The following is a 24,163-nucleotide window of genomic DNA, read 5'->3' as shown; positions in this document are numbered from 1 at the left end:
TACACGTGCTGCTATGATCATTCATACAAGGTTTTGTAGAAACGATCTCCTTTCTTTAAAATCTCTGAAGTGCAGGGTGTGGCATCTGCAATCCCAGTGCTCAAGAGGCCGCAGGAGGAAGATGACTGAAAATCCTGGGCCAGTTGGGGGTACAGTGTGAGGCCCCTGCAAATACTGGGCCAGTCGGGGCTACAGTGTGAGGTCCCTGCAAGTCCTGGGCCAGTCGGGGCTACAGTGTGAGGTCCCTGCAAATCCTGGGCCTGTCGGGGGTACACTGTGAGACCCCATTTCAAAATAACAAAGTAGCGCTGAAATATATATTTAGGACTGAACTTGTTGAGCCACATGGTAATTCTATGCTTACCACTACCACTGAGTCCTACTTCCAGTCATCCGTGTGTGTGTTTGTGTGTGTGTGCGAGCATACGCACACATGTAGTTTGGGTTTTTTTGTTTTTGTTTTTAAAGACAGAGTTTCTCTTTGTAATCCTGGCTGTCCTGGAACTCACTCTGTAGACTAGGCTGGCCTCCAAGTCAGAGATCCACCTACCTCTGCCTACCGAGTACTGGCATTAAAGGTGTGTGCCACTACTGCCTGGCTCAGTCATCCATGTTTTAAAAATTATTTATTTAATGTGTATAGGCATTGTGTTTGCACGCATGTGTATAAACCAAGTACCTACCTGGTGCCCAGGAGGCCAGAAGAGGGCATCAGAGCACCTGGGACTAGAGTTACAGCCTCCATTTTATTGACCATTTTTTAACTGAATTTTATTATGTGCCTGTATGTTTTGCCTTCATATGTGTGCACCATGTGCATGCCTAGTGCCCATTGAGGCCAGAAGAGGAAGTCAGATATAGTGGGACTGGAGTTACGGATGGTTATGATCTGCCACAAATCAAACTGGTCAGTGCTTTTATCTGCTGAGCCAACTGTCCAGCCTGAATATCTTTTTCATAAGCCTTGCTTGTGTGGATGAAATGGTATTTCATTGTGACACTGAGTTGAAGTTTTTGTCTAAAAACTAATCACATTGTGTATCTTTTCAGCTCCTTACTAACCATTTACATAGTTTCAAAAAAAATGTACTTCTAGTTTCAAATAAAATGTACTTCTCGCCATTTTGGTTTGAGATGAGGCCTCATGTAACCCTGGCTGGACTTGAGCTTGTTATGTGCCAAAGACGACCTTGACTCCTGACCCACTGTGCCTCTGCCTTCCAAGTGCACAGACTACCTGGGTAAAGAAAAGCTTGTTTGTTTTTTTCTTTTGCCTATTTCTATAGCATGTTGTCATTGTAAGAAACAGTACTTGAGACAGTCCAGATTCTGGGCTCTTATGACCAGGACTTCCCCCATGTTGTGGGGTCTTTATAGTGACCGGCTTTTTTACAGGACAAAATTTAAGTTGTGATAAAGTAAACTACTTTCTCCTTTTGTTTTACATGTTTCTCTATTAAATTAAAAAAAAAAGACTGCCTAATTCAAGGTTCAAAGTTCGGTACCTTGTCTTTATTGAAGAGGTTTATAATGTGAGCTCAGATACTTACGCTTTTTATAGCTGTGTGGCAGCGGCTGGAGTTCAGCTTCATTCTTTTGCATGTAGTTATACTGAGGGGCCAGTGCCGTTTGTTGAAGCCTACTCTTTCCTCATGGGATTGGCTGGCACCCTCACTGAAAAACAGTCTTACTAAAGTCCCAGGGTTACCCAATACCAACCACATAACAACAAAAGTAACTGAACTCGATTAAGATCTGCGCTATGAGCCGGTGCAGCCTGTGCTGTGTCTGCGCGAGCACTTGGGCTGCTGAGGCAGTCGGACGATAGATTTGAGGCCAACCTCAGCTACATAGAGACCGTTCCAAACACACACACACACACACACATTTAGTTAAATCTGTTCATATGACGCTGGGGGTCAGACTCAGGGTTTTGTGCATGCAAAGGAAACTCTTTTTCACAGGTTCATCCCTAGCTCCTAAAGCTGGTTTTAGAAAGATCAACTAAAGCCAGGTAGTGGAGGTGCACGCCTTTAATCCCAGCAACCCGGAGGCAGAGGCAGGCAGATGTCCATGAATTCAAGACCAGTCTGGTCTATAGAGCAAGTTCCACCCCAGGCAAGGCTACCCAGAAAAACCCTATCTCAGAACAAACAAAATCAAACAAGAAAGCGCGAGCAGCCCAGCGGGACAGTCAGGACTTCCAAAGGCTGGGCCCACTCCTTCCTGTGGGGTAGGGTTACGTAGGGCTGGAAATGTACTTTAATTCTCAAGGAAAAGCATTTGTAAGTTACCTCCCTTTCCTCCCAATTGCATGCCCGCATTGCAGCAGAGCGCTAGCCTGCCTCTCGCCCCTACAGCCCCAGCATCAGCAACATCGCAAGCAGGACCTCAGTAAATATCCCTCACGTGAGGGAGACCACCCCATCCGCCACCTCCTTTTCCTGGGGTGGTCCTCCTTCTAACTTAATCCTATCTCTAGAGGCAGATGCAGATTTTCTAACTAACAGTGTCTGAGATCTTGGCTGACTTGGAACTTGCTATTTAGACTGGGTTGTCCAGTCTCTGCCTCTGCTGGGATTAAAGGTGTGGACCATCACACTTGGCTAACGTTTTTGTTGTTGTTGTTGTTGTTGTTGTTGTTTGAAAAATCCAAGCCATGTATTTTAGCAATCTCACAACCAGGAAACAAACTAAGATGTTTGTAGGGATGAAGAAATGGTTTGGTGCTTGATCAAATACTGCTCTTGCAGAGGACCGCAGTGACTCCCAACATCCCAGCTCCACAGGACCTGACGCCCTTGTCCATCTGTCCAGCCTCTGTATGCACATACACAAAGCTCTCCACACCCCCACCATGCACAACAACAACAACAATGGGCTGGAGAAGGTGGCTTAGTTGTTAATAGCGTGTACTGCTCTTCCAAGTTTGGTTTCTAGCACCCACATCTGCCCAGAGTTCCAGTTCCACAGGATCCAGTGTCTGCCTGCACATGCTCATAACACACCCCATACTCACACAAGTACCTGTAATTTTTTTAAAAAAAAAAACAACCTTTAAAAATGAGTATTTTTTAAAAAGGATCAAATAGGTATCACAATATAAGCGATCGGAATGTCCTTGCTCTGTAACTCAGCAGTAGAGAGAGCATCTGTCCCGCACATGAGAAACTCAGGATCTAAACCCCAGCAAGACCCGGGCAAGAGACAAGAGGAGTTAAGGACACGTCACGCTGCTTGTATTTATTCCTGTGCTTTAGAATTTTTCTTTAACGACTTATGGGAAGGAGTGCAGGCATTCACCACGGTGCATGCGGAGGTCGGAGGACAATTGTGGGACTCTGTTTTCTTCCACCACGCAGGTTTCAGGGACTGAACACCAGCTGTCAAGTCTGGCAGCAAGTATGCTTGCTCCCTGACCAGATAGGGGAGCAGCGTCTCACTCTATAGTCCAGGTGGCAGTAGAACCAGGTATGTAGACCAGGCTGGTTTTAAACTTGTGCCAATCCTTCCAGCTCTGCTTTCCGAGATTGGGATTCCAGGGCGTGTGCCACCACCCCAGGCTATCATATTTTTAGAACAGTTCATAGGTTAAGACTTAGTGACCATGATAAATCTGTGGTAACATGGCATAGCCAAACTGTTGACATGATCTCTGACATGATCTCCTGAAGGACCTGTCTTATCAATAGCCAATCACAATATTGGGAGGTTGTAGAAAGTCGAAGGTGAAGCTTCATTAGAATAAGTAAGTCGTAGGGAGCTAGTCCTGGGAGACACATCTTGTTCCCACGTCTGATTCCCAGCTGCTAGGGGCTGAGAAGGTCTGCTCCATCAACTCAGGACAAATCAAATGGCTACGATGGAAACCTCTGAAACCATGAGCCCAGATACATCTTCCTTCCTTTGGTTTCCTCTCAGTAATCAAACGCTAACATACATGGAATCAAAGAAACGTGAAGAGGAAATGAGAAGAGCCAGGAGGTGTGAAGAGAACCTAAAATGTCGAGGAAATGAGAAGAGCCAGGAGGTGTGAAGAGAACCTAAAATGTCGTATAAATTCCCTACTGCATTTATACCGCACAAGGCATATGCTGTCCTTGCTCTGTTCACTGGACCGTACCTGGCGGAAGGTCCTTCTCGGGTGCATTTGATACACTAAATATGAAACACCTGTGAAAACATGGCAGGGAATGCTGTATGTGGCATCTAACAATGGTGGTCTCCCTAAGCTTGTGATAAGACATTCTCAATGGCCGGGTGGCTGCAGGAACACCTTCCTGGTCCTGGCTGCTTCCTCCTCTCAGAAGGCACTGAGACAGTTATGGGGCAGAGACATGGCCTGACTTCAGTTCTAGAAGGGATATATGATGGCACTTGTGGCTGACAACCCAGGACACCAGATATTTGCACCCACCCCTTACTACTAAAAATTACCACTGCACCCTATAGGGTCAGAAAGCACATGGCACATCTTCCTGCATTAGAGCCAGAGCAAGTTTGGCTCCCTCAGGGGTAGCTGTTCTCCGCAACATGCAGGTCCTCTAGGAATGTGACACTAAATTCCCCCAGGGGAGTGGCTCATTATCCTGCGTGGAACTCGCTGAGCTGTCCTTGGCAACAGGGAGGAACCCATCTGCTCGCTTCTCCTAGGCCTGGGGGTGGGGGTGGGGGTCATTACCCTGTCGCTTTCGAGTTGACAGTACTCCCCAGTCCTGCTCCAGAGGTAATTCATCCCTGAGGGCAAAGCCACTCTTGCTCTTCAAACTCCAGCCCCTTGAGGGGGTCATCAGTTGGGGTGTCGCCCTCGAGTGGCCGAGGGGGAGGAGACGCGCACCTCAAGCCACGCGCCGCCTATTTCCGGGCGCCGCGGCTGGCCTGCCCGAGCTGCTGGGCGGGCCTGCGGCCGGGACCCAGCTGCGACGAGGCGACCCCGCGGTGCTCACTCCGCGGAGCGGGCGGCAGAGCCATGGCCGGTTGCTGCTCGGTGCTCCGGGCCTTCCTGTTCGAGTACGACACGCCGCGCATCGTGCTCATCCGCAGCCGTAAAGTGGGGCTCATGAACCGCCTGGTGCAGCTGCTCATCCTGGCTTACGTCATCGGGTGAGCGGGCTTGGGGAGGGGCCGCGGCTGGGGGGACCCAGACGGCCGGGGGCCTTGGCAGTGCCCCTTGCTCACTCCCCCACCCCGGGCCTGGGGCACCCGTTGGGCTGCCCAGGACCTCCACCCCGAGTCCAAGGGGCAACACACCCTCCCGGGCTCTAACCACCTGGAACCAGGGGAATACTTGGATGTCCTATGAGCTAAACTTGGCTAGACTGGCACCCTCCTTTTCTTGCATCTTTATCTTCCAACTTGCTCCGTGACACCCTTTGACTTGGTGGAGGGACTTTACTCCCTACCCAGTCCCAATCTTCTCTCTTCGTTTCCATTTTTAAATCTGCTGACAAAAAGCAAGCCTTGTGATTTTCATTCGGTACTTTCGGGGTCTGTGGTTTCCGGCCCTTTAAGAACCTCCTGATAATCCAATACCCTGGAGATGTCACGCTTCTCAAAAATGTCCTGAGGTCACTAACTTTGTTTTGTTGGATTGTTTAGAATATGGGTACCTGCCTTATTCTGATTCTAACCTCTGCTCCCCATTTATTGTCTTATATACCCTGCCATCATTAGGTATTATTAAATATTTAATTTTAATTGGATGCACTGTAAGAATTTAATGCACCCAGGAGAGAAGGTGGGTGTTACCTTGCCTCTTGGACCCACTTTCCCACATTCTAGTGTCAGCAGCTGCTGGTCTGACAGGTGGATCTACTTTCTTGTCTTTCTAAAGGGCCTAAAGCAAGGATCCTTATCTAAACCTTGGAACCTTTTAGGAATCCTTAGAAAAATGCTGATTGCCAGTTCACAAGCTGACCCTTTATTCAGTTACTTAGATAGCTGTAAAGCAGGGCTTGCCGAAGTTTCTGTTCCTGTCCACACGCACCTGAGAAATCTTTGTGAACCTCCCCTCCCAGGTATATAAAATAGGTAAACAGGAGGTTGGAGAGCTGGCCCAGTAGTTAAGAATGCCTGAGGCACACTTTTAATCCTAGCACTGGGGAGGCAGAGGCAGGAGAATATGAGTCCCAGGCCAGCCTGGTGTACAAAGTGAGTTTCAGGACAGCCAGAACTATATATAGTGAGATCCTGTCTCAGAAATAAACAGTAAAGTAACAGGTCCCCTGCTTTGGTGTGAAGTTTGGAATCTGTTCAGACTGCCTAAGGGAATTCACAAGATGGCCCGGTTCCTTTCCAACATATGTCAGCGCAGAAGCAGCAGGCATGAGAGGTAACCTGCCGAAGTCTGGTGCGGGAGTTGTGGATGTGCCTGCAATCCCAGTATTCAGGAGCCTGACTCAGGAGGACGCTAAGTTTAAACCCAGTCTTGGCTACACGAGACCCTGTCTCTGAAAGTCTTATATAGATCAAAGTGTGTTTAGCATGCATGAGGCCTTGTGTCCTGCCCCAGTCCCTGAAGAACACCTGGCCTGTATCCAGGTTTGGACTTGTTAAGGTGCTGGAGTACTGAGACGGGCGGCTAGCTGACAGAGTAACTAGCCGCTAGATTAGATTATTGGATTAGGATTACCTGGAATCCAGAGCGCCGATGGGGCTTTGCGCTCTCGGTTTGCTTTCCTGGGATGATGTGTTCAGTGTTGATGTTCTGTACCGTGAAGGGTCTGTGGCTGCCGTTATCTTAAGAGCGCCACATGCAGACTGCTCGAGCTGTCTCGAAATTAAAATGCACTCAAACTGAAAAACACACACTAGATTTGGAAGATTGTTTGGATATCAGACTCAAAAAAAAAAAAAGTACCTTTTCCCCTGAGGTCCCAGAGATCAAACCAAAGGCCTGTGCACGCTAGGCACGCTTTGTGTTCGTGAGGGCTGTAGCCTTCGTTAAATGCTGATCTTATTTCTTAGTGTGTGGGTATCTCTGTATGAGTGAGGGTACACACATGCCGTAGCACATGAGGAAGGCAGAGGACAACGTTTGGGAGTCAGTTCTCTCCTTCCACGGTGGGGTGGGGTCTGGGGATGACTCTCAGGTCCTTCACACAGCAAGCTGGGAGACCATCTCCAGCCTTTATTTGGGGAGGAGATTGGGGGGGGGGCTCAGATTAGACAGGGTCTGTGTTTGCCCAGGATGTCCTACTCAGTCTCATCAAGGATGATGACTTTGGACTCCCAAATGGTCCTCTACCTCCCAAGTGCTGGGATGACAGGGGTACACTACCATGTCCAGTTCCCAATCCGACACTGTAGACACGATGTTAAAATATTTTATCTATATTGGACCACATAAAAATATGTCATTAATTCTTTCTGTGTCTTTTCTTTGAGACAAGATCTCTAACTATCTGGCCTATAACTTGATATGTAACCCAGGCTGGTCTTGAACTCATAAAGATTAAAAGCATGTACCACACCTGGCTTACAATGTATTTCTAATCATGAACTCTTACCACTGAGCTACACGCCCCACCCCGATGGTGTTCTATTTCTATTGGGCAGCCTAGCTATGGCATCTCCTTGTATAGTAATATCTATCCCATCATTTATTAAAACAACAAAAACAAGCCATGTTTGCTTTCGCTCATCTTACTGTGGTCAGAATCGACTCAGGATATAAATTCAGGACTTATTTTAAACTTTTGTTGTTTTTTGAGGCAGGGCCTTACTATGCAGCCCATGGTAACCTTGCACTTGTGTGACATAGTCCAGGCTGGCAGAGGGATTTGAAGTGATCTTCATGCCTTAGGCTCCTGAGTGCTGGGATTATAAGGACGATCCATCACCTCCTGGCTTTTAAACTTCTTTGTTAGCTTCCTGATTTCATTAATCTTGGTGAAAGTATAATCTCTTTTTGCATAAAGCAAATCCTTCCTCAAAAAGACACTGACCTCAGAGTCCCCAGTGATCTTATTTCTGTGATGAGGAAGTAGCTAATCACACGATGATGGCGCCATTTCTCTTTCCAGTCGGCAACTCAGTGTTCTGGGTCTGTGCCCTAAGGTCTGTGTCAAAGTGGGTTATGTGGGCTCTAGTGCTAGCAGGTGCCAAGATGCCCTGCAGAAGAGGACTTGGTGAGAGAGAAACCCAAGTTTAGGATGGGCAGAAGATTTGGGGATGGCTCATGTCAAACAAACCCATGAAAAGGTAACAGAAAACACCAATTTCGGAAGTCTGGCCGGGGAGGAGTGTCTCCCAAGGAGGTGGATCTTAGCATTTCTTGGTTCTGAAACCACAGCCAGACTGGTGTCCCGTGGAGGTTTAAGCTCTTGGGGGGCAGCGTTCTGACTGCTGCCTGGCGCTCAGGACATTGCCTCGCCTATCGGTTTATCTCGCGCAATCCTCAGGTGTTCTGCTGGCCTCCTCCGTGTAATGGTAGGAACAGTGACTGCATCAAAACTGAGACCCAGTGACTCCAGTTCATGTCCAGTATCCGGCACACTTTAGATTTGTAATTATCTAGCCCAGCAGTTAACACCCTTACTTCTGAAGGAGAGTAGCGATGTGATGATCAGAATTCCTAGGATGGTACTGTAGAAGTTTCCCCGGGGGCCGAGGGACAGCCAGGATGGTGAAGTACTCAACTCATAAGGACCAGAGTTCGAGACCCAAAACTAGTGCAGTATCACATAATTGTAATCCCAGTACTGGGAAGACAGAATCAGGTAGATCCCTGGAGCTCACTGACCAGCCTAATCATCCAACCCCAGGTCAGTGAGATCCTGTCTCAGAAAAACAAGGTGGGAGCCAACTGTAGGGGTGACACATGTCCTTAATCCTAGCACTCAGGAGGCAGAGGCAGGTAGATCTCTTGGAGTCCAAGGCCAGTCTAATCTGCATAGCAAGTTTCAGGACATCATGGTGAGACCATGTATGAAAACCAAAATAGGCGTGTTCTGAGGAAGGGTCTCCGAGGCTGCCCTCTGGCCTACACATGCAGACTTACACACAAGAACACAAACATAAATTCCCTGAGCAGAACATGACACAGGCCCGTAATCCTAATGCTTGGGAGAATGAGGCAGGCCATCATCTTAAGTTCAAGGCCAGCCTGGGCTCTGTATTGAACACCAGCCAGAGCTGTATAGCGATTCCATGTCTCAAAAAGTGCTTGCTAGCTGGGCGTAATGGCACACACCTTTATTCCAACACTTGGGAGGCAGAGGCAGGCAGATACCTGAGTTCGAGGCTAGTCTGGTCTACAGAATGGATTCTGGGACAGCTAGAGCTACAAAGAGAAACATGGTCTCAAAGAAACTAACCACACAAGTTTAAAAACAAAAAAGTACTTGCTATGCAAGACCAACAACTTGAATCTGATCCCCAGAATCTACGATGGAGAAAATCAACTTCTAAAAGTTGTCCTCTGACTTTTACATGTGAGCCCACACTTACACACACAAACACACCAGCTCATGCACACACACACACACACACACACACATGCACCAGATGGGTGTAGTGTCTCACAGCTAAAATCCCAGCATCTGGGAGTCTGAGGTGGAAGGTTACCACCTCAGAATTTGAGTCCAGTCTGAGCTACACAGCCTGTACCAGACCAACCAGGGCCACATAGGAAAAACCAGCCTAGAAGATGGAATTCTCTTGTCTAAAGACAGTAGAGGCTTCAGAGGTTTCTGGCTCAAGAGTTCAAATTCCTGCTCTGGCCATTTTCTAGCTGCATGACCTTGGGTGAGTGACTTAACCATTTTTTTTCTCTATTCCTATCTCTGTAAACTGTAGCTAATAAAGCTATGTGACTCATGAAGTGGTTATGAAAACAGCTTACTACATGGACATCAAATGGAAACCATTGTTAGAATATCCTATTATTAGTGATTCCCATGAACCACAGTGTCTTGAGCCTGCTCAGACATCCAGTGATAAAGATGACATTAGCTGAGCCTTTCCCATGTGCCGATGACCAACTGTGCTAGCTAGGAATAACCAGTGGGGCGACTGTGCCCATTTCATACAGTGGAGTGGAATAGGCGTTCACAGCTTTTGCCGGTCATGTGATTAGTGACTGCCACACTCGCACCAGGTGGCTATCGGAGACTCCCTGGCATCAGTTCGAGTTTACCAAGGACAGTGACCTGCTGTGTTTTTTAGGTGGGTGTTTGTGTGGGAAAAGGGCTACCAGGAAACTGACTCTGTGGTCAGCTCGGTGACGACCAAGGCCAAAGGCGTGGCTGTGACCAACACTTCTGAACTCGGATTCCGGATCTGGGATGTGGCAGACTATGTGATTCCAGCCCAGGTATGTCTCGCTGTGACTAGAGCCTCTTCCTGAGTGGCCGGAGTTGGCCACCTCTGTGCCCAGGGTGTTTTGGCCTGAGACAGCAGTGCAGTCAGATCTCTGGGACGTCATTTCTAACAGAGAACCCTGGAGAGCTCACCTGCTGCTCCAGTGTGGCTGGCTCCACCCAGCCCTGTCTTTCCCCCACCTTCATCTCTCTGAGCTCTCAAGGATGAGAAAGCAAAGGTCTTTAGTCTTGGGCAGAGTGAGGCTGTGTTTGCTTTCCTGTTTTACACCCACAAGGTAAAGTTTGTCAGAGGGTATATTAAAAACCAAACCAAACCAGCAGTTAAAGACCACACACCCAAACTAAAAGGAAACGATCAGATCCATCAGGAACAAAAAGGAAGAAATACCGCGCTGGGCATCCTAACCTACAACTATATGTTAGTCCACACAGACACCAGCTGACATTTTTTCTTTTTCTAGACGTGGAGATGGAGCCTAGGGCTCACACATGCTAGGCTAGCGCTCTGCTATGGAGCCAAATCTCCAGCTCCAACGCTGCAAGTTAAACATTGACTCTTTAGCTAAGCACCTCTTGGCCAAACCCTGGCCTGGTGTCTCCTCCAGATGTCTGATGGGCTGGCCTGGTGTGTATGGCGGCCAAACTAGTTAAGCTGTGAGCACTTAGAGCTGGGAGAGAGAAAACAAGGACTTCAGATATTCCCTCTAAGAGTGTTCATTTCCCTGGCCTCCTCAGAAGGATCTGACGGGAGAAAAGCCAGAGCTAAAGAGACAAAAAAATAAAATGGACTGTCAGGCATGGTGGGACATACCTTTAATCCCAGCACTCAAAAAACAAGGGCAAGCAGATCTCTGTCATTTTCAAGGCCAACCTAGCGTACACAGTGAACAACTTAGAAACAACTTTTTTTTTCTTTTTTTTTTGGTTTTTCGAGACAGGGTTTCTCTGTAGCTTTAGAGCCTGTCCTGGAACTAGCTCTTGTAGCCCAGGCTGGCCTCAAACTCACAGAGCCGCCTGCCTCTGCCTCCCAAGTGCTGGGATTAAAGGCGTGCACCACCACCACCCGGCTGGAAACAACTTTTTTAAAACCAGTGGAGCACGTGGTTGCAATTGGGTTGTTCTTTGGTATGTGCCAGTCTCTGCAGAGTGGTGGTGGCTTCCAACCCCATCCTAACAAGCGTTGGGACTGTCATGCCCAGCGTACCTGCTGCAGCCAAGGGAGGGTATAAGCCCTGCTCCTGGAACTGAATGGGAAGGGCCAGCCAGCAGCTGTGTTCTGTCAAGCAGCTGAATCGGGGGCGAGGGCTTCCCTGGGCTCTCCTCCTAAGCTGTCTCCACGGGCGGAAAAGAACCACCACATCTCTGTGATGCATCTCTAGATTGAAGTGTCCCTAAATGAAGAGATAAGCAACGGGGACGGAAAGACAATAGAGAGCTGGACATGGGGTGCCCACAGACCTGTTCCCCGACATGGCTCCCAGGGCCGACTCTGCCTTTTCAGGAGGAGTATGAAGTGTTGAAGTTTCTAGTAGCTCTTTAAAATTCCAAGCACCCAGTGGAGGTTGGGGGGACATCTAACTAGAATCTCCTGGGGTCACTGTCTGTTATTCTTGTGTGAGGAGGTCATAATTAGCAATTCCTCTCTGCTGTCTGCAGAGAATTGCTTCTAGAGGTTCTGGCTTAGTACCTTCGTATCTACAAGGAAAAAGCAAAATCACTTCAAAGAGAGAAATGTCTGTTACTGGCTGACAGGCTCTTCTCTAGAATATTTATTTGTTTATTTATTTGTTTGCTTTTTTTTTGAGACAGTCTCACTGTGCTGATTGGCCTTGAACTCACAAAGATCCTTCTGTTTCTGCTTCCTGTGTACTGGAATGAAAGGCGTCTGCCATCATATCTAGCCTTTAGCATTCTTTTTAAAAAATATATTTTATGTGTCTGTGTGTGCACCTGAATGCATCTGTATGTGCATCATGTACATGCAGTACCAGCAGCAGTCAGAAGAGGGCATCAACCCTTGAACTAGTGTTGCAGATGGTTGTGAACCACCATTGTAGGTGTTGGGAACTGAACCCAGGTTCTCTGGAAGAGCAGTAAGTGCTCTTAATCACTGAGACATCTCTCCAGCCCGCGTGCGTGCGTGTGTATTGGTGGAAGTGGAAATTGAACACAGGGCCTTATGACTGCTAGGCTAATATTCTACCACCAAGCTACATCCCACCCTCTGTAGCATGTTTCTGAGGTTGGTGTGTGTGACAAGCATGTATCAGTATCCATTTGGTGACCGAATGCTAATTCCACTGCCCGCATTGGCCACAGCAGATTTTCCATTCACAAGGCCTTTGCCTTGTTCCCACCTTTTGCCCGTCAGGAATATTTATGTGCAGTGATCTGTTTCAGTTGCTATATTAGCTCCGTGGAGACAAACAGGGAACCACAGATCAGTTTTTTAAGTTGTGCTCTGAGAAATAATTAATCTTATGTGTTAGAGTGTTTTGCCTGGATAGGCCAGAAAGGGGCACTGGATCCCCTGGAACCGGAGCTGCAGATTGGGAGCCACCATGGATGTGGGTGCTGGGAACTGAAGGAAGGGCAGCCAGGCTCTTAACCTCTGAGCCACCTCTCCAGCCCCTGAAATTGTATTCTTAAGGAAATTTCTGGACAGACTTCATAGTACACACCTGTAATCCCAGTGCTTAGAAGGTGGAGGCAGGAGGATCAGGAGTTCAAGGGCAGCTTTGGCTGTATACATTCGAGGCCAGCCTGGGCTACATGAAACCCCATCTCAGCTGCTACTCCCCCACACACACACAAAAAGGGGACATCTGGCTCGTTCTTTCTTCCTTTCCTTTCTTTCTTTTTTTTCTTTCTCTTTTTGTTTTTGTTTTGTTTCAAAACAGGGTTTCACTGTGTAGCCATGACTGTCCTGGAACTTACTCTGTAGACCAGGTTGGCCTGGAACTCACAGAGATCCTCCTGCCTCTACCTTCTGAGTACTAGGATTAAACCAACCAGTTCTTCTTTTTTAATGTTTTCTTGACCTGTAGTTTTTGGTTTTTACATACCCAAATGCTTTCTTTTTTAGACATATTTTACCTAACTTTATTGTATAGGCATTTCCCCTTGCATGTATGTCTGCACGCCACTTCGCACCTAATGCCTGTGAAATCCAGAAAAGGGGGTCAGGTTCACCGGAACTGGAGTTACTGATAGTTATGAGCTACCATGTGGGTGCTCAAATCCAGCTCCTCCTGAAGAGCAGCCAGTGCTCTTAACCGCTGGGCCACCTCTCCAGCCCTCTCTCCAGCCCCGCCCCACTCACTTCTGAGGGGGACTCAACAGGGTTCTGTCCTCTCTGCAGGAGGAAAACTCGCTCTTCATCATGACCAACATGATCATCACTGTGAACCAGACACAGAGCACCTGTCCAGAAGTAGGTGGCTCTTTGGGAAAGCCCTCGGGCTTCACACCCACATCTGCTCCTGGCAAACTGTGTGGGGCTAGACCGCATGGAACCGCTTTCATTCTTCCCTTTTGCAGGTTCCTGATGAGACCACCATCTGTAACTCAGACTTGAACTGCACTCTTGGCTCCACAGGCACCCACAGCAACGGTAGGAGTGGGTGACTGAGCAGCTGGGACCAGGGCTCCCGATGACATCACACCTGCTGTGGCCCATCTGCGATAGAGAAACTGCGGAAATAAAAACCTGCCGCCCCTCCCCCCGGCCGCCCCACCTGGAATACAGCTCGATGGCAGAGCACAAGCTTGGCTTGGATGAGCCTGGGTTCAGTTCTAGCCCACCATCAGGGATGAACCCCGCCCCAGTGCTGCATGATCCTAGGGGATCTGGTGTCAGAGCAGAACTGGAGCCCTCTTAGCATTCATTCACCTGTGCTGTGGCAGACACCCCAGGTGCTGCCCCTCTCTGTGACTTGGTATCACTGGCAGATGTGTGGCCAGTCCTGAGGCAGCCTTCTTGTTCTATTTCCATCTCTAGACACTATCTAAATCCCATAGTTTACTAAAGATTGACTGCCCAGGATCCTCGGGAGTCTCATACTGTACAACACAAAGGTAAAAGATTGGCGACAAGACCCCTATGGACCCTGACCTGTTCTGTCTTCGCAGGAGTTGGGACAGGAAAATGTGTCCCATTCAACGAGTCCGTGAAGACCTGTGAGGTAGCAGCATGGTGCCCAGTGGAGAACGACGCTGGCGTGCCCACGTGAGTCCTCCCCAAGGCCTGGAGGGAGGTGACTGAGAGGGTGCCGTGAGCCTGGGTGCTGGGAGTGGGGCCATTCCACCCTGGGAGAGTGGTTGTCAACCACAGAGCAAGGAGACCACAAGGGTTGTCACTTGTGATAAGGGTGCAGGTGACTTACGTGTGCCTGAGCATTGTCGGGTGCGAATAACCAACAGGAAACAGTTCTTGGTTTCTCGTCTTGGTTTTTTTGAAAGAGCCTCACTAGGTGGCCAGAGATAGCTTTGAACTCTTTTGTTGTTGTTAAGTAATTTTTAATTTGTGTGTATGTGTGTGTGTGTGTGTGTATGTGTATATGTGTGTGTGTGTGTGTTTGTAAAGTGTACCACAGCACATGTGAAGGTTGGAAAACAACTTGCGGATCAGCTCTCTCTGCTGTTTAGGACCAGGAATGGAACTCAAACCCTCAGGCATTGCAGCAAGTGCCTTTACCCACTAGGTCTTGTCACCAGCCCAGCCCAGCCCAGCCCAGCCCTGAATGCTTGGCCTCCTGCTTTGGTTTTCCAAGTACTGGCTTTTGACAGCTAGAGCATCAAGCACACATACATCCACCCCTAACACACACACTTTGATCCCAGCCCTCGGGAGGCAGAGGCAGGTGGATCTCTGTGAGTTCGAGGCCAGCCTGGTCTACAGTGAGTTCTAGGACAGCCAGAGCTATATGGAGAAGCCTTGCCTCAAAAAACCCAAGAGGCTGGAGAGACGGCTCAGCAGTTAAAGACCCAGCACCCACAGGGCAGCTCACAGCTGTCTGTAACTCCAGTTCCAGGGGATTCAACACCCTCACTCAGACATAGATGTAGACAGAAAAAACAATGTATATAAAATAAAAAATTAAAGCCTAAGTAATTAATTAAATTTCTTAAAAATTAAAAAGCTACATGTTTATGTCCGCCAAGTTCTGCCAAGTGCCTGTGGTGCCCACGAGGCCAGCAGAGGGCACTGGATCCTCTGGAGCCGGAGTTAGAGGCGGTTGTGACTCACATGACATAGGGTGAGAGATCCCTTAACTGCTGAGCCATCTCTCACCCTCTCCCATTACTTATATATAAAAAAAAAGTTTTTCAAGTTAAAATATAATTACAGTGTTTCCCTCCTTTCCTCCACCCAACTCTGTCTATATGGGTTACCCCATACCTACTCCCTCCCAAATTCATGGCTTCATGTTTCTGTTACACACATTTGCACACACGCACACAGGCATAATAAACATACGAATCCAACCTGCTCGGTCATTTTAGTGTTAACCTTCTTTGACTTTTAAATGTAGCTGCTGGGCCGGCGGTAGTGTCTCATGCCTGCCTTTAATCCCAGGACTCTGGAGGCAGAGACAGGTGAGTTCGAGCCTAGCCTGGTCACAGAGAAACCCTGTCTCAAAAAACAAACAAAACAAAACAAAAGTGGCTGCTGGGCCAGGAAGATGGTTCAGCAGAAAAGGGTACTTGTAGTTCTGTCCCTAGAACTCACATGGTGGGAGGAGAGGAGCAGCTTGTTCCCGGCTGTCTGGTCTCTATGCGTGTATACCAGTGTTTGCCCGCGGCTGTCTGGCCTCTGTGCGTGTATACCAGTGCTTGCCCGCAGCTGTCTGGCCTCTGCGTGTATACCAGTGTTTGCCCACGGCTGTCTGGCCTCTGTGCGTGTATACCAGTGCTTGCCATGGCTGTCTGGCCTCTATGCGTGTATACCAATGACGTTTTTGATGTAAAAACTTAAAGGTACAGTGTGGAGCAGCGATGGTGATCCTAGCGCTCAGGAAGCTTAGGCGGGAGGAGGGTGGTAACCAGACCAGTCTGGGTTATATATGGAGACTGTATCTGAAGAAACAAGAAAACAAATCACAGCGTGCCTTAAGATGTATTTGACAATGTGTTTATATTGGACAGTGCTTTGCAGGACAAGCTGGTGGGCAACTTAGACCGGAGCTCTGGGAGCTCTGGGGCTCACCCTGGGCCAGTAGGAGACCTTGTCTCAGAGGAGGTGGGCTGTGCTCATGAGGAAGCCACCTAAGACTGTACTCCAGCCTCCAGGTGTGCGCACAGACATAACCTCTGCCTCACACACAGGTGTGCGCACAGACATAACCTCTGCCTCACACACAGGCATAACCTCTGCCTCACACACAGGCGTGCACACAGGCATAACCTCTGCTTCACACACAGGCATAACCTCTGCCTCACACACAGGCGTGCATACAGGCATAACCTCTGCTTCACACACAGACATAACCTCTGCCCCCCACACACAGGCGTGCACACAGGCATAACCTCTGCATCACACACACAGGTGTGCACACAGGCATATCATCTGTATCACACAGGTGTGCACACAGGCATATCATCTGTATCACACACAGGCACTGAAAACAGATGTTTCCATTCGTATTCAGTCTCTTCCTTTACATAGAGGAGGAAGCCCTGACTCGGGGTGTTTTGGTTATCACTTGCTGATTTGTATTTTTTACATAGAACAAGCCCCAGAGCACACACCCTGGGCAGACTACAAGTTTTTGTTTGTTTTGGTTTTTCCTTTTTTTTTTTAAGATTAACTTTTTTTTTAGATTTTATTTATTTATTATGTCTACAGGGTTCATGCCTGCATGCCAGAAGAAGGCAGCAGATCTCATTGTAGATGGTTATGAGCCATGTGGTTGCTGGGAATTGAACTCAGGACTTCTGGAAGAGCAGACAATGTTCTTAACCTGAGTCATCTCTCCAGCCCTGTTTTGGTTTTTCAAGACAAGGTTTCTCTGCATAGCCCTGGCTGTCCTGTAATTTGCTCTGTAGACCAACCTGACCTTGAACTCACAGAGATCCACCTGCCTATGCCTCCCAAGTACTGGAACTAGAGGTGTGAGCCACCACCACCAAGCTCAACAACAAGTTTTAATAGCGCTGTTTTGGGAATAAATTGAGAGCAACACAATTCTTATGAATGCATACACACTGCGATATGTCCATACAATGGATGGTGTTCCACCTTAAAGAACAGACCTTTCTGCCTCAGTCTCTGCAGTGCTGGGGTAACAGGTGTGAACCAACACTGAAAGCCACCACTTACTTGACTAAATGGACTCAGTTTTAAAATGGCTAATCTTATTTAAATTCCATTCCATTTTTTTTTTTGAAAGAAAAGAACAGTGAGGTAATCTTACTGGAAAGTACTGCCTATGGGCTGTGCAGGTTATTGGTGTATGATACAGAAAATGGCAGAAACAGAGACCCACGTTATAATCCTTTCCTTTTGATAAGAATGCGGACTTGGAGCCTGAAAGAGCTCCAGGCCCTCACTTAGCAGCAGCGGTGATGGGCTCAGCTCCCCTCATCATGTGGCCCTAGTGGCTTTGCTGCTAAGGCAGACCTGATATGAATGACCCTGTTTATAACTTCAAAGTTCTTGTCTGCCTCAGGGGAGGCCTCCTCCACAGAAAGGTCAGTCCTGCATTTCTGGATTCTCATTGAGAAAAATCCACTCCTGAAATGAGTCCCCTTGAAAACAGACTCAGCTTGAGTGTCAGCCAGAAGCTGACATGGCACCCTTCAGAGCCTGCGGTGGTATGGCTTCCTTTTCAGCAAGGCCAGGACGTACCTGAAGGTGAACCCCCTGTGCTCAGACTCATAAACCACATCTGTGGAGCATCCGTTCCCCACAAACACCTGAAAAGGCAAACCTGAGGCCAGCAGACGGCTAAGGAATCATGGCGGCCATGGCCAACATCCTCCTCAGCAAATGCTCAGGTTCTTCACTGGCCGGTGCCTCGGACCAGGAGTCCCACCTTTTCAGAGGAAGGCCTGGTGACCTAGTGCTACAGAGAAGAGAGTAGAAAATGCTAGGTGCTCCCGTTTCTCCTTCAGAGGGACCTGTTGGGACATGCAGCCGTGTGTATGTATTTAGTAACCACTATAATTCTTTTCCAGGCCTGCTTTTTTAAATGCTGCGGAAAACTTCACCCTCTTGGTAAAGAACAACATCTGGTACCCCAAGTTTAATTTCAGCAAGTAAGTGGGGGCCGGGCGTGTGTGTTCATAAGCCTCTTAAAGAGCTTCTGCCTCGCCGAGGTCCCTCTCGTTCACACTTTCTGCTTCCTCCCTGGCTTCAGGAGGAACATTCTCCCCAACGTCACCTCTTCCTACCTCAAGTCGTGCATCTATGACGCGCAGACAGATCCCTTCTGCCCCATATTCCGTCTTGGCAAAATCGTGGAGGACGCAGGGCACAGCTTCCAGGACATGGCAGTTGAGGTAGGAGCTAGCACGGCTTTTCACACACCTCCTTGACCCCAGCATGAACCCAAGTTCTGAAAGCCTGGCTGTGTCTCCCTTGCTTCCCCCATAGGGAGGCATCATGGGCATTCAGGTCAAGTGGGACTGTAACCTGGACAGAGCGGCCTCCCTCTGCCTGCCCAGGTACTCCTTCCGGCGCCTCGACACCCGGGACCTGGAACACAATGTGTCCCCTGGCTACAATTTCAGGTACGTGAGCCTGGGCCTTGCCACAAACATGCTGGGGAGAGGGGTGATAGCAGATACTATGAGGTTATTCATACCGCCCCCCCACCAAGACAGTACCCACGGGACAGGCTGTGTATCACCGGTTCCAGGCAGGAAGGCCAGGAACCTGGCAGGACACTCCCAGGGAATGGGAAGGGCCTTGCTCAGGGGATGTCCAGGCCCACGAGAGCTCTCCTTACTCTTTGATGCTACAAGCGCTCAGCAGTTAAGATCACTTGCTGCTCTTCCCGAGGACCAGGGTTTGGTTCCCAGCACCTACACGGCAGCTTACAATTGTCACAACTCCTGATCCAGGGCATCCAACACCCTCTTCTGGCTTCCTTGGGCACAGCATATACATGATGCATTTATATGTAGGCAAAACACTCATACACATCAGATAAAAATAAAATCTTTTTTGTTTTTAATGTGTTGAGATTTGCAGGGCAGAGGAGAGAAGCCAGCATCTTAGGCTTCTGAGGGCCATCTTTTGCCACATCCCTGCTGACTACTGTGAGGAACAGGATGAGCTTATGAACTCTGTTCAAGGCCAATGGTCCAGAAATGGTTTTTTAGTAACAGATGCAGCCCCATCATGTAAGCATGCAGGGGTTACAGGCGTAACCTATCGAGAGGCCTGTCTCTGCTCAAGCCAGGCATGGTGGCACACATCTTTAACTCCAGATCCTGGGGGACTGAAGCAGAGGCACACATTTGAGGCAAGCCTGACTGCCTCACGAGGCCATCTCAGTAAAGTAAAACAAAGGGCTGTGCTCAAATTTGCCTGCTGAAAATACCAGCTTCCCTGGACTCTAGTAACAAAACTGAATGGTTCAAAATAACAGAGTTTTATTTTTTGGTAGTTTGAAATCAGAAGTCTAGAATCAAGGTGTCTGCAGGGTTGTGCTGCCACAAGCTTTGTTACTGGATTCTTCTTGGCCTCTTCAAGCACTTGTTGGCTACCAGCAATCCTTAGCTTGTGTGTCACCACCTCTGCAGTCACATGATCTTCTTACCTCTGCGCATCTTTTCTCTATGTAACTGAGGATGGCCTTGAACTCCTGATCCCCCTGCCATCACCCCAAGTGCTAGGATCAGAGGTGTGCACCTCCACATCCACCTTTTTTAGACAGACCAGGAACTTGCTGTGTAGACCAAGCTGGTCTCAAGCTCCAGAAATAGAACTGCCTTAGCCTCCTGAGTTCTGGGTTAAAGGCATGCACCACCACGCCTGGTCCCATCTCTCCTCCTCTTCTTGAACATTGGACTTAGGGTGGACTGTAATCTAGCATGACCTCATTTTAACTAATTACGTCTGCAAAGCCGTCTTTCCAAATAAGGTCACATTTGCGGGCCCTAGGTGAATAAGAGCTTGGGAAGGGGGCACTCTAAAATACAGGACACTGGGAACCTGATGAGAGGCCTGGGGACACCTCTGCCATTTTCTTAAAGCAGCAAAATCCTATGTACATTTAATGTGTATTTGCTGCATGGGTCTTTAAAAAGGTTGCCCTTTGACTCCCTCTAGTGGTAATTTGTGGTATCAGATTTGTGTGAAGGCTTACCCAGACTGGGAGTCCGATTTCTCTTGTTCCACTTCTATTACTTCACGGTTCTAATAGAGACTGTTGTGGAGACCTCAAGCCTGAGTTGGAATCCTCGAGCTGAGAACTTGATGGATCCCACAGGACACCCAGCTCCTGGCTTCTGCCGGCACTAACCTCACCTGACAGTCCCAAGCCTGGACCACAGCATAGAAGCTGTGGAACAGATAAATCCGAGGCTTAAGATCCTGGTAGAATGCTAAGGCTGGGGTCTGGTAGAACAGTAATCAAGGCAAGGTTTCTTTTGGAGGTGTTGAAATTCTAAAATTGTATATTTCAGAACAACCGATAGATCTTTTAAGTTTCCGGAGCTCTGGGATTACAGACTCCCCTGACTTGAATTCTGTAGTTTGGTGGGCGAGTGGTGCAACTGTATTCAGCTCAAGTGTACATGCCAACCCAGGCATATAAACAACAAAAAACAGATGGTGAGCAGAACCACTGAGGCGTGGCACATCCACCTGGAGCCAAGATCGTGGGCCGAAGCAAGTGCTGTGGCTGGCTTGGCCCTCATCCTTCCTGCGGTCCTGCAAATCCCTGCTGGCTGACCAGCTCTCTGTTGGTCGCCAAGGGCCCCTGGAGAGAGGCAGGTGTCTTGGCTGTATCAGGAAGGCCATTCAGAGCAAGAGGCTTCTGCCATCCTGCGGGAGATGGTGACGACAGAGGTGTCACATTAGCTGGCAGGCTGACCTGGGGTGCTTAGTGTCTGCTAAGTCTGCACTGGCCACGACCAGCCGTGCCCAGGGCCTCGGGTCCCGCCCTAACAGCTTTCTCCCTAACCCACCGTCTTCTCCCTCAGGTTTGCCAAGTACTACAGGGACCTCGCCGGTAATGAGCAGCGCACACTCATCAAGGCATATGGCATCCGCTTTGACATCATCGTGTTTGGAAAGGTTGGCCCTCCCTTGAACCCCACTGGGAGAGGGAGCCTCCCACCACCCTATTTTCTGCCGTCACCCCACTTTGGTTCTCTTCCTATCTTATGCAGGCTGGGAAGTTTGACATCATCCCTACCATGATCAACGTTGGCTCTGGCTTGGCACTGCTGGGGGTGGTGAGTGGCAAATTGATCCTTTCGGGAACTGGATCTTTCTTACTAGCAAGGAGCATAGCGAGCACTGTCCTTCCCTACACCCTCAGACTTGTCCCTAGACTAGACACTTCTAGGGGTGAGGAGAGAAGCCTAGACATCCCATCTCTGGGACCAAGTCCTTGGCTGGGGTCCAGCCTGATTCAGGAATGGAGATGCCTTTCCTCCTCAGCAGGCTAGGTTTGAAAGGAAGGGGTCTACACGAAGCAACAGCTAATCACATTCTGGTTCGTTCTGTGCTAAACCAGGCGACTGTGCTATGTGACGTCATAGTCCTCTACTGCATGAAGAAAAGATACTACTACCGGGACAAGAAATATAAGTATGTGGAAGACTACGAGCAGGTAGGCAGCTGGGCCGGGCAGGCCATAGGTCTGAGCACCCTGTCTTGTCTCTTGTCCCAGCGGAGAACACCAGACAAGGCCCTTCTCAAAGGTTGGCACTGACCTGTCCAACTGACCTGTGATAGCATTTACTTCCAGCTTTTCTTCGGATTCTTTAAAGCCCAGCTGTTTTTGTTTTTCAAGACAGGGTTTCTGTGTAGCCCTGGCTGTCCTGGAACTTGCTCCGTAGATCAGGCTGACCTCAATCTCACAAAGATCCGCCTGCCTCTGCTTCCCGAGTGCTGGGATTACAGGCGTGCGCTACCACCACCCGGCTAACCCAGCTTTAATTAGTCACACCTGGATTGTGGTAGCAGCTAGTAGTATCTATATCAACATGGTACATTCATCTTAAAGAATAAGGGTTCTATACCATACTGTGAGACCTTCCAGAACCAACTTGAGGCCTCTCTATTGTTAAAATCCTTCCAGAAACCCTCAAAGGAAAGCACCAAGCTCCTCCTGCCCCTGGTGGTTGGGTAAATCCTGGTGGCAACACATGCTGGGTAGTTATGTGTTTACCCCCCACACCTCTGCAGGGTCTCGCGGGCGAGATGGACCAGTGATGCCTGACCGTACACTTCAGCCCCACACAGCTCTCATCAAAACAGTGAGAAGGGAGAAACGGCTGCTGAACTCTGCTCCTCCACTCCACACTCAGGGTTGCCTAGTGGGTCTTGTATCATTTTGGTTTTGTCATTTTTGAGCCTGGGTCTTGCTTTGTGGCTCAGCTGAGTTTCAGACTCAGGATCTTTCTGCTCCAGCCCCCAAGAGTGCTGGAATTACAGAGGTACTTCACAGTACCCTTCTCCTTGTGGGTTTGGCATTTTTTTAAAAAATCTTTTACGGTTTCACCGTACGTACCTCAGGTTGGCCTCAAAGCCTAGACATTCCTCCACCCTCTAGAGCCTTTAACCTCGCCTTGTGTGGAGGGCTCATTTGTTCACTGCAGTGACCCCAGGCTGGACCCCAGCCAAGGGACTTGGTCCCAGAGGTGGATGTCTAGGTGTGGGGTGTTTATACAGTATCAGCATACTGAGGAAATACAGCAGTCGGAGAGCTGAGGCACTGCTGTGACTTGTGGGGCTGCCACCTTCTCCAGCGTCTCCGGGACCGGCTCCCTCGGAAGTCCTGGTCCTCTGAGGCACAGCGGCTTTGTCCAAGCACTTTATAAGGAGGGGGTTCTCCAGGTGTCGCTGGCAGGCCTGGGGCACGGCTCCTCTTCCCTGTAACTAGACTCTGCCCCTTGTGACAAAGGCAGAGTTAGCTTTCCCTTTCAGAAGGGCTATGTTGAAATGACTGAGGACCAAACATTAAATGACATTAAAATCCTTGTCTGTGTGGTCTCTTGGCATGGGAGCTGGAGCGCTCCTTCCATCATGAAAGTCGTCAACATCCAAATGGAGTCCCCAGATAAGAAGGGGCTGGGCCAGCAGATCCTCACGTGGTCCAGATAGTAAGATTACTCCTATGCACAACCCTGCTGCGAAGGTCACTTCAGGACCAGCTGGAGTTCCTGATCACCTTCTTGTCACTGCCCACAAGAAACCAAAGAACTTGTGGTTTGTAACAGCCCTGGTCGCAGAATTCTTAGCAGTACCCACATTTACCACCTCTATCCTGCCCTGGCCCACAGCATTGACACACCACTGCACCCTTCCACCATCTCTGAATAAACAGCTTTCTTTGGGGACCCCACTTTCCAGTCAGTATCTGTGACAACCTTCACAGTAAATTCTTCTGTGGGCCAGCTGCCATGCTCAGGAGAGGACTCAGCTTGCTTCTGGCGGGAAGTTTTGGTTTCGTGGTGCTATGGTTTCGTGGTGCTAGGAACTAGACTCTGGGTCTTGCAGATGCTCTTACCATTGAGCCACAGCCCCAGACTTGTTCCTGGGACTTCAGCATTTTCCCCCTAATAACCTACAAGCCCACGAACTGTGATCCTCATCAGGTTGTGTTCCCACAGAACGTACGCAATGTTTTCATACGAAACAGCTACTATCATAAGAGGGG

General features: G+C 48.9%; 1 protein-coding gene and 1 long non-coding RNA gene across 2 annotated transcripts; one reads left to right on the top strand and one right to left on the bottom strand.

The window, feature by feature from the left end:
* Positions 1-3,056: 3,056 nt before the first annotated feature.
* On the bottom strand, positions 3,057-4,813 carry LOC148123157 (uncharacterized). Its single transcript, XR_015737308.1, has 2 exons — positions 4,682-4,813; positions 3,057-3,931 (listed from the first exon to the last, which is right to left on the bottom strand). It is a non-coding gene; the product is annotated as an uncharacterized LOC148123157 (long non-coding RNA).
* Positions 4,814-4,969: 156 nt separating this feature from the next.
* Positions 4,970-23,483, top strand: P2rx4 (purinergic receptor P2X 4). Its single transcript, XM_087903657.1, has 12 exons — positions 4,970-5,103; positions 10,168-10,315; positions 13,684-13,755; positions 13,863-13,935; positions 14,454-14,550; positions 18,501-18,581; positions 18,683-18,824; positions 18,919-19,055; positions 21,477-21,570; positions 21,666-21,731; positions 22,016-22,111; positions 22,690-23,483. The coding sequence occupies exons 1-12, from the start codon at positions 4,970-4,972 to the stop codon at positions 22,714-22,716; spliced, it is 1,167 nt and encodes a 388-aa protein (XP_087759783.1). The 3' UTR covers positions 22,717-23,483.
* Positions 23,484-24,163: the final 680 nt, after the last annotated feature.

Source organism: Myodes glareolus, chromosome 2, assembly GCF_982192425.1.
Source record: "Myodes glareolus chromosome 2, mMyoGla1.1, whole genome shotgun sequence".
Classification (NCBI taxonomy): Eukaryota; Metazoa; Chordata; class Mammalia; order Rodentia; family Cricetidae; genus Myodes; species Myodes glareolus.
This window is presented reverse-complemented; position numbering and strand designations above follow the sequence as displayed.